The sequence below is a fragment of the Saccostrea echinata genome, unplaced genomic scaffold (assembly GCF_033153115.1).
Source record: "Saccostrea echinata isolate AGI-Se365-2 ecotype Australia unplaced genomic scaffold, CSIRO_AGI_Sech_v1 ptg000054l, whole genome shotgun sequence".
Classification (NCBI taxonomy): Eukaryota; Metazoa; Mollusca; class Bivalvia; order Ostreida; family Ostreidae; genus Saccostrea; species Saccostrea echinata.
The window spans coordinates 63,610,170-63,625,000 of record NW_026889803.1 but is presented as its reverse complement, the minus strand read 5'-3'; the positions used below and the strand labels follow the sequence as shown (position 1 = coordinate 63,625,000).

At 32.2% G+C, this 14,831-nt stretch overlaps 1 protein-coding gene across 1 annotated transcript in view; it reads left to right on the top strand.

Moving 5' to 3' along the window:
* Positions 1 to 14,831, top strand: part of LOC133171962 (sal-like protein 1) — a 38,487-nt gene that overhangs the window by 8,257 nt on the left and 15,399 nt on the right. The window contains exon 2 of the mRNA XM_061306759.1: positions 4,458 to 5,525. Within this exon, the coding sequence (XP_061162743.1) occupies positions 4,458 to 5,525 (1,068 nt within the window). The remainder of the gene's footprint in view (positions 1 to 4,457; positions 5,526 to 14,831) is intronic.

Here is a 14,831-nt window from a genome sequence, read left to right as displayed (position 1 = left end):
AAATTCTTAGATGAGTAAGAATAAAATTTTGCATGTAAATATTGGAAAAGGTTGTACTCCAAATCCAATGTACCCTAATGCAGGGTCAATCATATATATTTATTCACTCTAACATTTTTAAAAAAAATTCACAAAGGAAAAAACCATCAGTTCATTACTGAGGGAAGAAAAAAAATAATGTGTATAGAATTTTACATGAAGTTAAGAGTACATATGTTTATAGGGTACGTTCAAATATTGAATGTATCCACATAATGGTGAAATGGTCACTCAGTGTATGCTTGCTCAAAAAATATTGATATGTTTCAGAAAGTCACATTGAGTGTTTACATGTATACATATATTACATACTTAAAGTACAATTGAAGAAAATAGCAGAGAAGGAAACTTAAATTTATATAAACTCTAAGTAAAATGTCAGAAGAATCCATTGAATGTGTCCTGAGTTTTCCTCGTTCAGTTTTGGTTCATTAGTACTTGTTAAAAGTAGAACGGTACAGAGTACCTTAGAGTTATTGTTTGGAAAGAACGTGACCAAATATTTCACATAATGTTTCTTGTAATATTTAAAAAAAGAGAGAATATGAGTTATTGACATAATATATTTGTATAGGTTTAGTCCTATTTAAGTCTGTTCATGCATTGACTCAATTCTTGATGTGGAAAAACAGAGAACTTTTCAGGGAAATACGACAACTGTTTCAACACAGCCCCAGAAATTCCAATGTTGATTCAGTGGCCGAATTTTATGAAAATATATTAATATCAATGAAATATTTGTAAAGTCAATAGAATGTTCTATCAAGTCAAAGTGAATGTATTCTCTTTAAGTAGGACATGAAAGGGGGATTTAATTTTGTAACAATGCATCTCCACACATACATTTAAATCAAATACATTATCCAAATATTGTCCAATATTGGTTACATTTCTAAAGGTTCCAGCTTCTGACTTTTTGAAATGCAACCATTTGATAGGATAAACAAACAGAAGCTGGGTGAGAGATGAAACGAAACGAATTCTGTGGTCCTTCATACTGCACTGTATGTGTGCGTGTGTTCTGTCTTTGGGAGGGGTCAGATGTTCCATATTTATTTTCATGACTTTAATATGCTCAACTTTTTATGAATAGTCTATTGAAGGTTATTGAAATGTAAAGAGAAAGATGAACTAATCTATAAGTTTCTTTTGTCGAAAAAAGCGTACTGAAATTTGGTCTGTATTAAAATGAAAAGAAGCGCATGTCTAAAAATGATAATATTTACTCTCTAGAAGGATTTTTCCTATTTATTTATCCTTCAGTGTTCTTCATACACTCCAAAATAATTGTTTGTGAGAAAAGGCTTTATTTTTTTCCCCTCAAAAACATTTTTATTCTTGTGCATTTACCATGAGAAAGTCGATAAGAGAAAATTACTCATGAAACCTTTTATTAAGTATTCCCATTTACAGAATATGAAATATTTTATTAAAAAATGTCTAAAATTAACATTAACTAATTGATTCAAGGGAGATAATGAAGTATGTGACTTTAGTTATTGGTAACAAGTGATGCCGAATAAGAGCATGGAAGTCAACACAGTCATAACTACTGAGCATGAAATTTGACATGCCCACACACAGAAAAGCACAATTATTCCATGCAAAAAATCATTTTGACATCTTTTACAACAGTTATGGTTTTGTTTCCACATAAAAATACCATGATAAGCCTTGAAGTATTGTTTTTCTCTCGCTGTCAAAGTTTGCAACCATCCACAGATAAGTTTGGATACCCCTTTTCAATTATTCCAAACTTTATCAGATGTGATCTGTAACAGAAAAAGAACCTGCCAAAATTTTATCACTGTTTTAAAGTCCCCTTTTCTATTGGTGCAGAAGAGCAAAAAAATATCTCCATGAAATATTTGATATCTCTAAAATCAATCTTAGAGGTTGTCAAAACTTTTCATATTAACACCCTTCTGAATTATGAAATATTTGTTAGTGGGGAGTAGCTCTTGTCAAAATCTTGTATCAGTGTATTTCAAACTATGCTAGAAAATGAAAGAAGATACTTTTTTGTGACAGTTTTGTTTATTTTGGAGCTCTGACATTTTGACAGAATATATATACTTTTGATTTTTTTAAAATTGCTTGAAATACTTGACTGAGAAATCATAATGATTTTTTTTTTTAAAAAAAGTGCCCAAGAATGACAAATAGGTTTTCAAATAAAATGGATTTGAGAGCAGATTAGGGAAAATACCTGGTCAGTTTTTATCTTGACTTTTCATCCCTCTGTTCATTCCTGAATGGAACTCATACTTAATATCCATCTGATGGTCATGGCTCTCAACATAATTATAGACTTTAGGAAAACTGGGCTTTAAAAATGAAATATGAACGAATAATCGGATCACTATTATGACATGGAAAATTACATCCTAAGATTGAATTTCCAAAATAATTTTCTTTTGAAAGAGTTCTGTAGAGACATTAAATATGAATGAACTGATAAGATTTCATGGGAAAATTGAAAGCACTGGGATTCTGGGCAGATCTACTAAGCCAAAAGTACACTAGAAGAGGTTTAATAGCCATAATTTTATTATTTTGACATGAATTTTGGAATGGGAGGCAGCCTTCTCCTTTTTTATTTTATATGGGTAGGTCAAGGGTGAGTGCCTTTGCCTTTGTTGTTGCTGCATTGTGTTTTTGGACATGATGCAGGTACAGTCAATGATGTTGGTAAAGTTGTGAAATGGTCCATATTTCACTTTTGTCAGAGTTAAGACATGAAAACTGAACCAGGTAACAAAACAATACTGCCCAGGTGTAAGAGTGTCAAAAAGATGAGTGACACTTATACCAACCGCAGAAAAAAGAGGCAATGAACCACACATACATGCTTTGTATTTGTTAAGTATTACTAGTGTTCGTATTATTTCTTATGATATTAGGGTTTAGTGCACACACCTTTGAGGTCTGAGGTATCTTGAGATGGTATTACATCAAATTTTAATCACCATTCTGCTGTTTTCACCAAAATTTTAACTGAAAAAAAGTGAAGTGCATTTTTTCCTTTGTATGCTACCTGAGCATGATGCATCCCACTTTCCAAAGCACAAATAAACTGCCCCCATTATCTGTTTGTTATTCATTAATGTCTTTTTGTCATCATTTGCTGTAAATTGGTCCTATAGGTATAAATGATTTTTTTTTTGTGGATAATTTTTAGAAGACTTCAGACGTTTGCTTGTAAACATGTTCAAATAAACAATAGTTAAAAAAATTAAATGTTTGGAAATGGACCTTTTCTCTAAATTTTACTGTTGAGATAGTTGTGAACTTTTAGATTAAGTAGGTAAATTAAGAAGTACACATACATTATATGTACTTCAAAATTTTCCCATGAATCTGAAGAGAACTTGGAAAGAATCTTCCTAAATTTCATCAGATAGTTAGGAATTACTTGCATGAATTGGAAACCAGTATCTGGCAGATTCGCTCAATTGAAGACAACATCATAGTATATCCGATTTTAATGAAATCTTGAGGAATATGTTTTAGGAAAGAGAAGATAATGCAGGAGAAAGAAAATGAATTAGTAAATCAGTCTTAATGCAGTTCATCCTATATTTCATTGATAAACTGGTAAAATGTTTAAGGAACACCGCTATAAAAAGATAAACGAAACTCGTTTTCTTCTCTCTTTTTTTTAACATATTGCCTGTTCTTTGCTTTAAGGCAGGTTTACATCCTTTATTTAAAATATTGTTTATGACTCCTGGAAAAAAATGTTTGCAAAATAATGCTTTGAATGCTTTTTGAAAAGAAAAATTTAAATGTAGCTTTTTATCAGGGTTATCTATTTGTATATCAGATAGGTATAAATATACAAAAAAAATGATTATTCCGTATCTTGTCGTGTCATAGGTACGAATACCCTGGAGATATGGATGTAAGATTGCAAAACTGCAGATAAAATTCTGATAAGGGCTGGAACATTTAAGTTATGAATTATCTTAACATAAAAATGATTATATTAAAGAAGAAGGACCATAAAAATTGCATTTTTTCCCTATTGCCAAGGGGGGACAACTCAGTCTTTTCACAGCAATGCACTCATGAAACAGACGAAGGCTAGCATATGGCATCTGAAAGGGTTAAAAAAAATTTAAATGGACAAAGCACATGTACACGACTTAGCTTTTATATATATCATGTATAGCTATGTCATGGATATGATTTTTGCTGCATTTAATATTGACATATGGTGCTGTATTGCTATATGTTGAAAGAAATAAATCACTTAACAGAATTAACCTGTTGGGCTCTCATTACAGTATCACAGTATCTGTATATGTAAATGAATCTCTATAAAATTATTCCTTTCAATGAAAAATTGTCTACTTTCTTTTTTCAACTCATTAATATGTGATACAAATTCGAGTTATCTTTCAATTTTTTTGCAGATCCCGAGCCTAGCCCTGTCACCACTTCCTGTCCCAGTTCTGAGGATGCCCACGTCTGCGGAAAATGTCGTGAGGAGTTCCTAGGACTGGAGGAGTTCCTGTCTCATAAGAAGGTGTGCAGTAGTAAAGTTGTATTGGTATATGAGGGGAAAGACAGTGAAAACACTGAAAACAGTGACCTGGATTTGGGTGATCTGAACCCTCCCTCAAAGGTTCCCCGATATTCTGACCCTGAGGAGTATAACTGTGGAGGATCGGACGGTGAAGGAACTGACTATATGGATAATTTTGATGACGACGAAAATGAAATAATGGATGCAGAGGACCAAGAAATAGCTAATGAGGAAATAGACGAAGACCTGATGAAAATCTCGATGATGAATGCTGCTGCCGCAGCGGCAGATGAGGAAATCTCCACGGATAGCGAGGAGGATGAGGAAAATAATAACACTACTGACAGTAAGAGTGAGGAGAAGTGTTCAGATGACAATAAAGAGAAGACAACAGGTGCCCTTCCAGGACCCCTTATGTTTCCATTCTCACAATTTCTACCTACAAACTCAAATGTGACCTTGGAACCCATGAATGCCACTCGTGCAGCTGTGGCCCAATTTGCTGAGAACAATTTAGCCCCAGCAGAAATTGCTTTGTTGCACTCCACACTTTTCAATTTACAGCAGCAGCAGATCTTGCAACTTCAGTTGATTCAGCAACTTCAGTTACAAGTAAACATGGGAGGCACCCCAACCTCATCTCCTCTGCCATTTTTGCCACCAGTTTTGCCCTCACAATCATCATCTCAGGAATTCAACAATCAGAAACCTCAGCGCAGTAACAGTGTGGATGAGGACAGTGTGCAGGATCTGAGTAGTAGCAAAGAGGACAAGCCAGAGAAAACTCCGGAAACTTCCGGGAATGAAGGGATGGAATCAAAGCCAGCATCAATCACAGCCTCAGCATCCCCCTCCCCGGCAGCGCCGACTCTACCCCCATCTTTACCCTTGTCTGGCAAAGATCTTGTGTCAGCTGTTCCACCACCCACCTCAGAATTTGCCAAGCTTACAAAACGTAAGTACCTTCATTAATGTTTTTGTATCATTTTGTTAGTTTAGACTTACAAATTTCCTGGCAAGATGGCTGTATGTAATATACCAGTAAACAAATAATTACTGGTTAAAGGTAGCCACTAGTCAGGTAGTAAACATATGTCCTACAAAAAAAAAATTGTGGAATGGAAGTTGTCTTTTCTGCATTGGCATGTTTAAATATGGAGTAACTAAGTGCTACATTACAAGATGATGTTATTAATTTTCAAAATTAAATAAATTGTCATTGGGATAAACAGTACGTGATAAATTAATTTTGTAATAAACACATTCATTGCTAATCAGAATTTCACTTTATGCTTAATGTCATTTGGTGTTGCATTACCTAACGACAAACATAATTTACATGAATTTAGCTGTAATATCAAATATTGTGATCATTTTTCTGTCAAATTTCATCAGATAAGAGCCTGACATTTTTTGGCAAATGTATTTTATATTAATATCCTTAATTTACAAATTGCCATTTTGTCAGGACCATTAATTCAACCCAAGTCATAATTGCACAATTTATAACAAAACTTTTAATTCCACTTTCAAAATGCATATTTTGGTTGCAGGTCGATTCATGCCTGTAACAGGTAGAATAAGGGTCTGTATATGAAATTTAAACACCCCGACTGCATGGCACTGGTACAGTGTAACAATCGAAATTACTTTCAAATGTCAGACAGAAATATGATAAATGACAAATTTGCGGATATACTTGAAACGCTGAATAAAAATTTCCTGATTTACGACAGAAAATATCAGGCAGTGGTTTTATTCTGCAGTCGCACTAGATATCTTTTAACTTTGGATAATAGTCAAAGGCAAAAATGCAGGGGAAATAACTGCTGACACGTAATTTCTCAATTGTCCATTTTAGTAAAATGTAGAGAATGTGTCTGATCTAAAGTCTCCATGATGGGGGCTGCAGGAAATTTTAGAATTATTAATTTCAAGTCTGAGTATCGGTATCTGAGTGGTGATGTGCCAAATGACATATTTTTGATTGATTTTTTCTTTGATATGTAATAAAACAGTAATGATAAGAGACAAATTATGAAGTATAACAGATATGTATTGATGGAATGGCGATCCTGCCGAGATGTAACAGAGCACGGCTAACATTTGATCTAAAGCTTATGTGTCGGAGCGACAGATTTTTTTCACCTGGGGGTCATAATATTCAATCATTTGAAAGCATTATTGTTTTATATTGATGTCAGAAATATGAAACTAATAATTTGTGATGGGCATAGTGTATTGATTCATCTCTGAGATAATGTCACGGCTAAGGCCTAGGGACTGCAATGAGGGGAAAATATTCGTCATTTCCTACTAAAAACTACACTGGTGTTGGTAGAGAGGGGATTTGTGTAATGTACTCGGCAACCATTAGTAACCTTCTTTGACACTTGATGAGCTGTTTTCCTGCTAATTTGAAGATGATGAATTCATAGGTGATGAAAAGATTGATTGCAGAAAGAAAAAAATGCAATGGTATGATTTCTGGAAAATTGCTTCTGTTGAAACAGAGCAGCTATTTCACCACTATGCCATAAAATATTTTTGATTCCATTTATCTTTGAAGTTTTCCTAAATATTCCACAGAAGCAAGGGAGGATTAGAAAATATTTAAAGAAAGTAGATGAAACTTGGTGTACACTTTCAATGTTGTCTTTGGCAAATTGTAATAAAGAAATATGTGATTCAAACACATTGCTATTTTTATAAACACAGAAGTTAAATACTTAATAATTAATTTGAAGGAATGAACAAAATATGTGCAATGACATTCAAAGCAGGGAAAGTGCAAAAATGCACTAAAGTGAAATATGGGCAATGATTTGAGGGGGTAAATATTTTCAGTTTTTTCACGTCTTTATGAAAAATGGCGTCACTTTACCAGACCTGATCTTTGATCTTCTGAAAATTTTGATTTCACTTGACAAGTGTCTGAAATGGAAATTCACAGACATCAAAGAAGAAGGGATGTATGTAATGTTGGGCTGGCACAACGATTTGGTTACCATTGATCACTGTAGTCCTGCTGATTACATTGCTGTTGCAGCTCGGAGGAAAACGTTGACATGGCCCTACAATAAATCGCTTTTGAAGTTGCACAATAAACCATTAGAAAATCTGTAATAACCATATTACCTGTTAAGCTAGGTCATAAAATTTCTTCATAAATAGTTGGAAAATGAATAAAATTTTGTATTTCAGTTATACAATATTTTATATCTCTTTGATAATGAATTTATATTAGGTTTAATGGCTTGTTGTTCAAAAGTTTGCTTCCAATAATTTCTTCCTTGGCCATTATTTTACATCCTTTAGGGTTCATGTTTTTCTTTATTAAAACATTCCGGAAATTGATTGTTTTATCATCTTTGATGAAATGAATTTCAGTTTGTATTTCAATACACCAGATAATTACAGCAAGTTAAAGGGATGGGTGATAGTGTTACCAGGGGAGGTAATTCTAGATCTTTTCTTAGATGTTACTAAAATTAAATATTAAAGGTTCTTTACTGAGCATCTTAGATAATATTTGTACAAACTAGGCCATAAAATTAAAGATAGAATTTTGTTCATGTCTTATAAGCCACCTGTGTCACTAGATTTTCAGAATCATTTGAAATATTATTATTCGTAGTATTGTTCTTGAAATTCTAAACCTCTCTGAAAATTTTCAATAAGAAATAATTAAGTCCCATAAGAAATAAAGTCCCACAAGTTTTCTTTAGAAAGTATAAAATTCATGATTAATATTCTTTTCAGTAAAGATAATGACTGGAAACTAATTATCATGTGGATATTATGAAGAGACGTACAAATATTACTGGTCTTTTGTGTAATTGATTGTATCTGAGTCTGCCTCCCTCTTTGTTTAACTCCCTGTAACCCCAGGTGGTATTCTAATACTGTTAAACCTTCATTGATGTATGAGAACTGAATTCAAATGATTAATCTTTTTAATCATAATTAATGACATGTGAAGAATAAGAGTTTACTTAATTTGATTGAAAAGGATAGTTTGAGAATTAAATGTACATGCACTGGCATTGAAATCAATTAATATTTTGATCCTAGGAATTAGTTTCAATAAATCAGGACTCCATTGAAGCCTTAAAAAGATGATACACTCTTGCTCTTCTAAGTCTGCAGTCTAAATAAAGATCCTGTCAAAAGAGTTGACCTCTGTCAGTTATTTCCAATGATAGGGAGAGCTTGTGTCAGCGAGCGTATTTCCAGGCATTAAAAGGAGCCGCTCATAATATCGCCCGTCAGCCACCCTTCTGCTGTGAGTCAATATGAGAAATATCATAAACCATTTTCCAATACAATTATTCTGTGAAGATGCAAGAATTTGTTGTCAGTTTCGATAGAAAGGCATCAAGCAAAAATAAATCAGGGCTCGCGAGCTGATGATGGATCAATATCCGCAAATATGAAATATACAAGGCAATTGAATCAAAGGGTTAAGCCCCACCGTAATTATGAATGTTAAAAGAATCCATTAATGCAAGAAGAAATGGCCAGGGGTGAGAGAGATCATATAAATATGATTATTGCACGAGGAGAGAGCTGAATTGGTCTTCCAATAAACTTGTGACAATTCAGAGAGCCCTGCTAACGGCACAAGTTTGTCACTGCTAGATCTAAGTAGTCTAATTGTAACCATTTTGATATAAAAACCTGGTGAATATAATTGGTCCTGGAGAATGCTATGGAAGTATTTGTCTTAAATTTAAAAAAAAAAAAAAAAGTAGTTGTTTTGAATATACTTACAGCCAATTGGTAAAGGACAGGAAAATGGATGGGACACTATGACAGTGGGGGTGGGGGGGGGGGGATCGAGTACTTTACCCCCTCGGTCTAAACAATATTCAGTATGAACACTGACAGAAGATTCTATATTGAGATAGATGAATGCATTTTTTTATTGGTCAGTAAGATCTATTGGAATGTCCGTAGGTTTTGATTTGTTGTTTCCTTAATGACAGGGTCAGATGATTGGGTTGTATATGAATGCTGCTATGATTTATAGTGAGCAGATGAGGGGGGATCAATAGCTTTCATGTCTCTTGTCTGACAAATGCATTCTCTATGGCATATTTTTTCTTTTTCTTAATTTCCTTGCACGAAAGGGAATAAAATTCAAAGAAAAGATTCGATCTGCCTTGCCAAGATTTGGACATTTTATAAGGAGATTATTAGAGATCAGATCATATTGGTACTGGATATTCTTTTGTCTTCTTTCATCCATTAAATTTTATTGGGGGCTAAATGATTTTTTTTTACATCTTCAGAATATTCAGTATTTATTTAAGCATTGAGTTTGAAGTACATACAGCAGAACTCAGAAACAATATATACATACCTGCTCAAAGAGAAGATAAATAACAACATCAAAATAAGGTCAAGAGCATGGTGACCTTATGGATTCTTGTTTCTCACTTTCAAAAGAAAAATATGGGATTCCTTATAATGGTCATAATTGAAAATCTCAATACGACCTTCCTGTGTATTCATAAAAATCATTTCTCACCATAGCTTAAGTATAAAATAACATTGGAATATGGGTACAAAATAACTGTTTGTTTTCATTAAAAATATTAATTTATCTTCCTTAAAGATACACCCAGCTGACCTCTTGGTATTGTTGATGAAAATTTGATAAGTATGAAAATACATAATGGTTTCTTTTGGTGGGAATTTAAATGTATTGAAAGGTTCGCCTCATTTCTCTGACATCTGAAAAATTTTAACGCCTGTGTCTTTGAACCTGAGTGTTCCAATTAAGAAAGTCTGATGGACAGACAGACAGACAAGTAATCAAATATGACCCAAAATATCTCCATTAAAATTTCAAGTCTAGAAATAGCTGTGTTTCGTAATCTTCTGATTCATCTTGTAAACTCATTAATGTATACGTAGGGCAGATAAAAGATGTTAAATATTTGTCCGGATAACTTTGATAGTTTGTGATACATGAATATAAAATCTGGAGGCTGCCATGGGGATATGAATATGTATTTGAGAGAAAAAAATTCATTTTAGAGATTGGATAGAGGAGGTGTTTTAAAATGAAAGTATGCAAGATGCATTTAAATTGTGGAATGATTGATTATTTTATAATTTTAAGCTTTTCAACATAAATGTGCCCCTTAGGAGCCCCTTGGTGATGGGGATAATGTATCTTGAAGGTAACAAGCCTTTATGATATCCAAGGGTTTGTTTAATTCATGACAACTTTCACCTGCGTTTGATGTCATTACTTCAAAGTTTTCTCCAAATTTCAAACAAACTTAGGGAAGGATGTATGATAAAATATGTATTAATATGGGATTCTCCATCAAGTCTTGTTAGCAACTCAACATTTTCTTAAAAAGTTTTAAGATTAGTTGCCTCAAGATCAGTTGCTCAGAGTTTGTAATTTGAAAAACAACTTTCAATCAAACCGTGACTTTGAACTGTAGTAATTAAATAAAGAAAGTAATTTTCTTCTTTAATTTGTTGAAAATACATTTTAGAAGATGGGGTTACTTCCCCTTTCTATGTCTTTGACTCAAAAAAAAAAACAAAACAACAAAAACAAAACAAAACAAAAAAAAAAAAACAAACAAACAAACAACCATCCAAACAATAAAGAAAAAATATTCAAATTTAAAAAAAGTTGATAAATTTGTTTATTGAATTATCCTCAGACTTAAGCATATTGATCAGTAGATTTTGGAGGTTTAAATGTTCTTAATATTAGAAATTGACACCTGTCACCACTCGTTTCCACAGCGATCCTGTTAGTCCCCATAAAAATGTTGTCCATAAACAGATATAAAAAAGCTGACTTTGATGAGATAAATACATATCTTAGGGGTTTTATTCACACATATGAAAAATAATATTCTTTTACACAGAGGCCTGTCTGTTCTTGTTGCCAATATTTAACTTCAAACTCAAAGCATTAATTTACCTTGATGGGTTGATGTTTAAGGATATCAAAAATCATGTCCTCTACCAAAAATAAATAACAAATTGAATAGTTATGAATTTTATGATGAAAAACTTCTTTTCATGTTGATTTTGATGTTAAGAAGACCTTGTGATTAGGATCAAAGTAACCCAAAGTTTTACAAGATTTTTGGATTTCTTTTTGACAAAAAGATCCAGTACTTGATATCACAGTAAAACTGGTTGACCACATGTTACAAGGGACTGAATTCTTTCTCCTAATTCTTGCATTACAGGTAGAAACAGGAAGGGGGATTTATGATTATTTTGAGGATAACCCCTGTTGCATGCTTGATTTTGAATAAGAAGAAATGACACATAGTAAATCAATGTAAATGTTATCATGCATTTTATCAAAGACAAACAAAGACAAAAACCTATGCTGTTCTTAGTCATACTCGTATAGCAGTGCTGTCTAAGTTCATAATTTTTTCCATGGAACAAAAAATTTCTTCTTAATGGGTGGTATAATCTTTTCCTTTAAAAAAAAACAAGCAATCTTTTATTTTATGACAAATTTTGACATTTAGATTGCAGTTTGAGATATGATTTAAAGTGTCAAAAGTTTCAATCCAATCAAAGAGATATTTGAGCCATTCATCATTGATATTTTATTATTGTCTGACATATTTTCTGATCTAGGCAGGTCCATCTGAGATTCCTGTTCAAGATGTAATCAGGGAGGTATTAGAGTGTGGATAATAGGTGATTGGTACACCTCTGTCTAGCCTTTCAGGAGAACAGAGATGCTCACAATCATATAAACCCCTAATCTGAATGTCTGTAAAACAATGTTATTTTACACTCCTAAATCTATAAGAGATGGTAATATTTAAGACATACCAACATAAATGTCTTAAATTACAATTCTTTTAAAGGAAACCATTCATTGTCAATTGTGAGGTAGATGTATATATGACTTTTTTCCCTGTGAGAAATTTGTTTTCAATATGAATCAATTTTATAGAAATGAATACAGGGATGAAAAGTCCAGACAAAGCATGACCAGCGGCATATTAAGTTAACACAGGGCTCATCTCAGAGAAAATTGATATTAAATTGGAGGTTTTCATTTTATTTTAATGATTCTCATAGTCTTTATGATGAATGTAGAAATGAACATTGATTTCAATAATGTAAAAATGCCTAAGCAGAAAAACAGTTATCTCTCATTATTTTCAATAGTGTGCAACATTACCATACCAAAAGACTCATCATTCGGTACCAATCAGCTGAAATTAAAAATATATGGCATATGAAATGAGAGAGGAAATTGAAAATTTTTGTAATGTTTTATACCATATGTTGATTTTAATGAACATCAAAGATTATTTCTCCAAGTTGGATAAAACATCTCCTTTAATGTATTTTTCATCACAGTTTGTACTGGATTAGGCTTTTTAAGAAGTTTCACTGGAAAAAGAATAATCTCTCTTGTTATTAAGTCTCATCAATTTTTAATAGAGTGTTATGAATTTTAAAAAAGTTATCTTGCAAATGGTTTATCATTACTAAGGCTACACAAAATTATTTTTCTGTTGATTGAGTATCAGTGAAAACTTCTTAATTTATCTGAATTCATTAATAAGGAGGGGTCCTTTACTAGTTACTTTCAGGAGATATATTTATCCATTTGTGTGATTTCATTTTGAAGTATGTGAAAGGAAAAGCCAAGATTTTAATGAAAATTAGTTACCTCTTTTTTTTTTTTTAATGGTAAGAGGTTAAAATAAATAAATAAATAAAATGCAATATTTAAAACATTTGTTAAAAGCATATCAGCCATAAGACCAATTCCCAATTCTGTAAGTTTTTTTTTTTAAATTCTGGATATCAGAGTTTATGAGATTTATAGATGTATCATGTTCCCCAAGGAAACAAATGCTGACTCACAGACTAAAAGAAACAACTTTTATCAGAAATGAAGACAATTTTTGATGAAATATTAATCATATTCCCTATGATATTTTTATGGCAAAAATTGTAAAAATTTCTTAGCCATATTAAAAGTGTAAAAATGCATAGATATTATGAATTATTAATGACATCTCACACCATTATATTGGCAAGACTGAATAAGACAGCATTTTATAGTAATGCTACATTATGTAAACACGTCCCAATATGGATAATAATTCGGTTATTACTTGTCTTATGTTTATATAATAATTCATGTGTTACTTCACATATTCCTGTGGGTCCGGATCTTTCTTTTTGTAATCCAATTGTAATACTGAAAATTCATTTTGATGAATGTGTCTGCATCTGAAATCTGAATGTTTCTAAGACACCAAGGTTTCAGTTGAAAATTATTTATTATGTTACAGTAATATCTTGTGAAAAATGACTTTGCATGATGCCAAAACCTTTTCTATATAATGTCAATTTGAAAGTATATAAAATAATAAAATATAAAATAAATAAGAGTTGTTTCCCCTTTATATTTTTTTTTCTTTGCAAGGAAGTCTTCATTGCAAACAATTAATAAATTTACCTTTTCTTCAGTGTGCTTTCCTAAGAAAAAGAGTTGATTCCCTTTTATGAAATGATTTTTTTTTCAAGGAGGTTTTGCACTAGACAATAGATGCATTTTTGTCTTGAGTGTGCTTTCCTGGTATTTCTCAGACTGCAGTCTAAACATATAAGATTAAATGCTTGGCATGCTAAATTTTCTTCCTTCATTTTTTGTTTGATATTTCTACCATATGTATGAAATTACAAATTCTGTTTATAAATTCTAATGAGTTCCTTCATTGAAAAAGAAAATTGGGGCCCCTGAGGGGAAAAAGATACGGACAGGAAATATATACCTTTGTTTTCCCAAGTGTTATTTGTTCATATATCAGACAACAGATATGAAAGTTAAAATCTTGAGATCTGTGAAGGAATTAGAACAGGAGAGACTTTTTTATGATTGATGGTATACCCTTGGCAGACTTGTCTAAGCCAGCATTTCTCCCCGTTATTTATGATAGTTGTATTATTTTTGAAGAAAGGAAATGGTTGATAACTCGCAGATATCTCATTGTAAATAAAATCATTTCACTCCTTGATTCAGGCATTATGTGCAGCATTTTGCACCTGCAGTTATATAAACTTTAAGTAATATGTTTGAATGCCTTCCAACTTTGACTACCACATTTTCTGCCTAATTTCAAGCAATTTACAGAGTAAAAACTGGCTCTTTCATTTCATTATTTTAATTGTGTAATTTCCTAGAAAACTTGATTTGGGGATGATGTTCTCCAACTTTTGAGAGAGAATT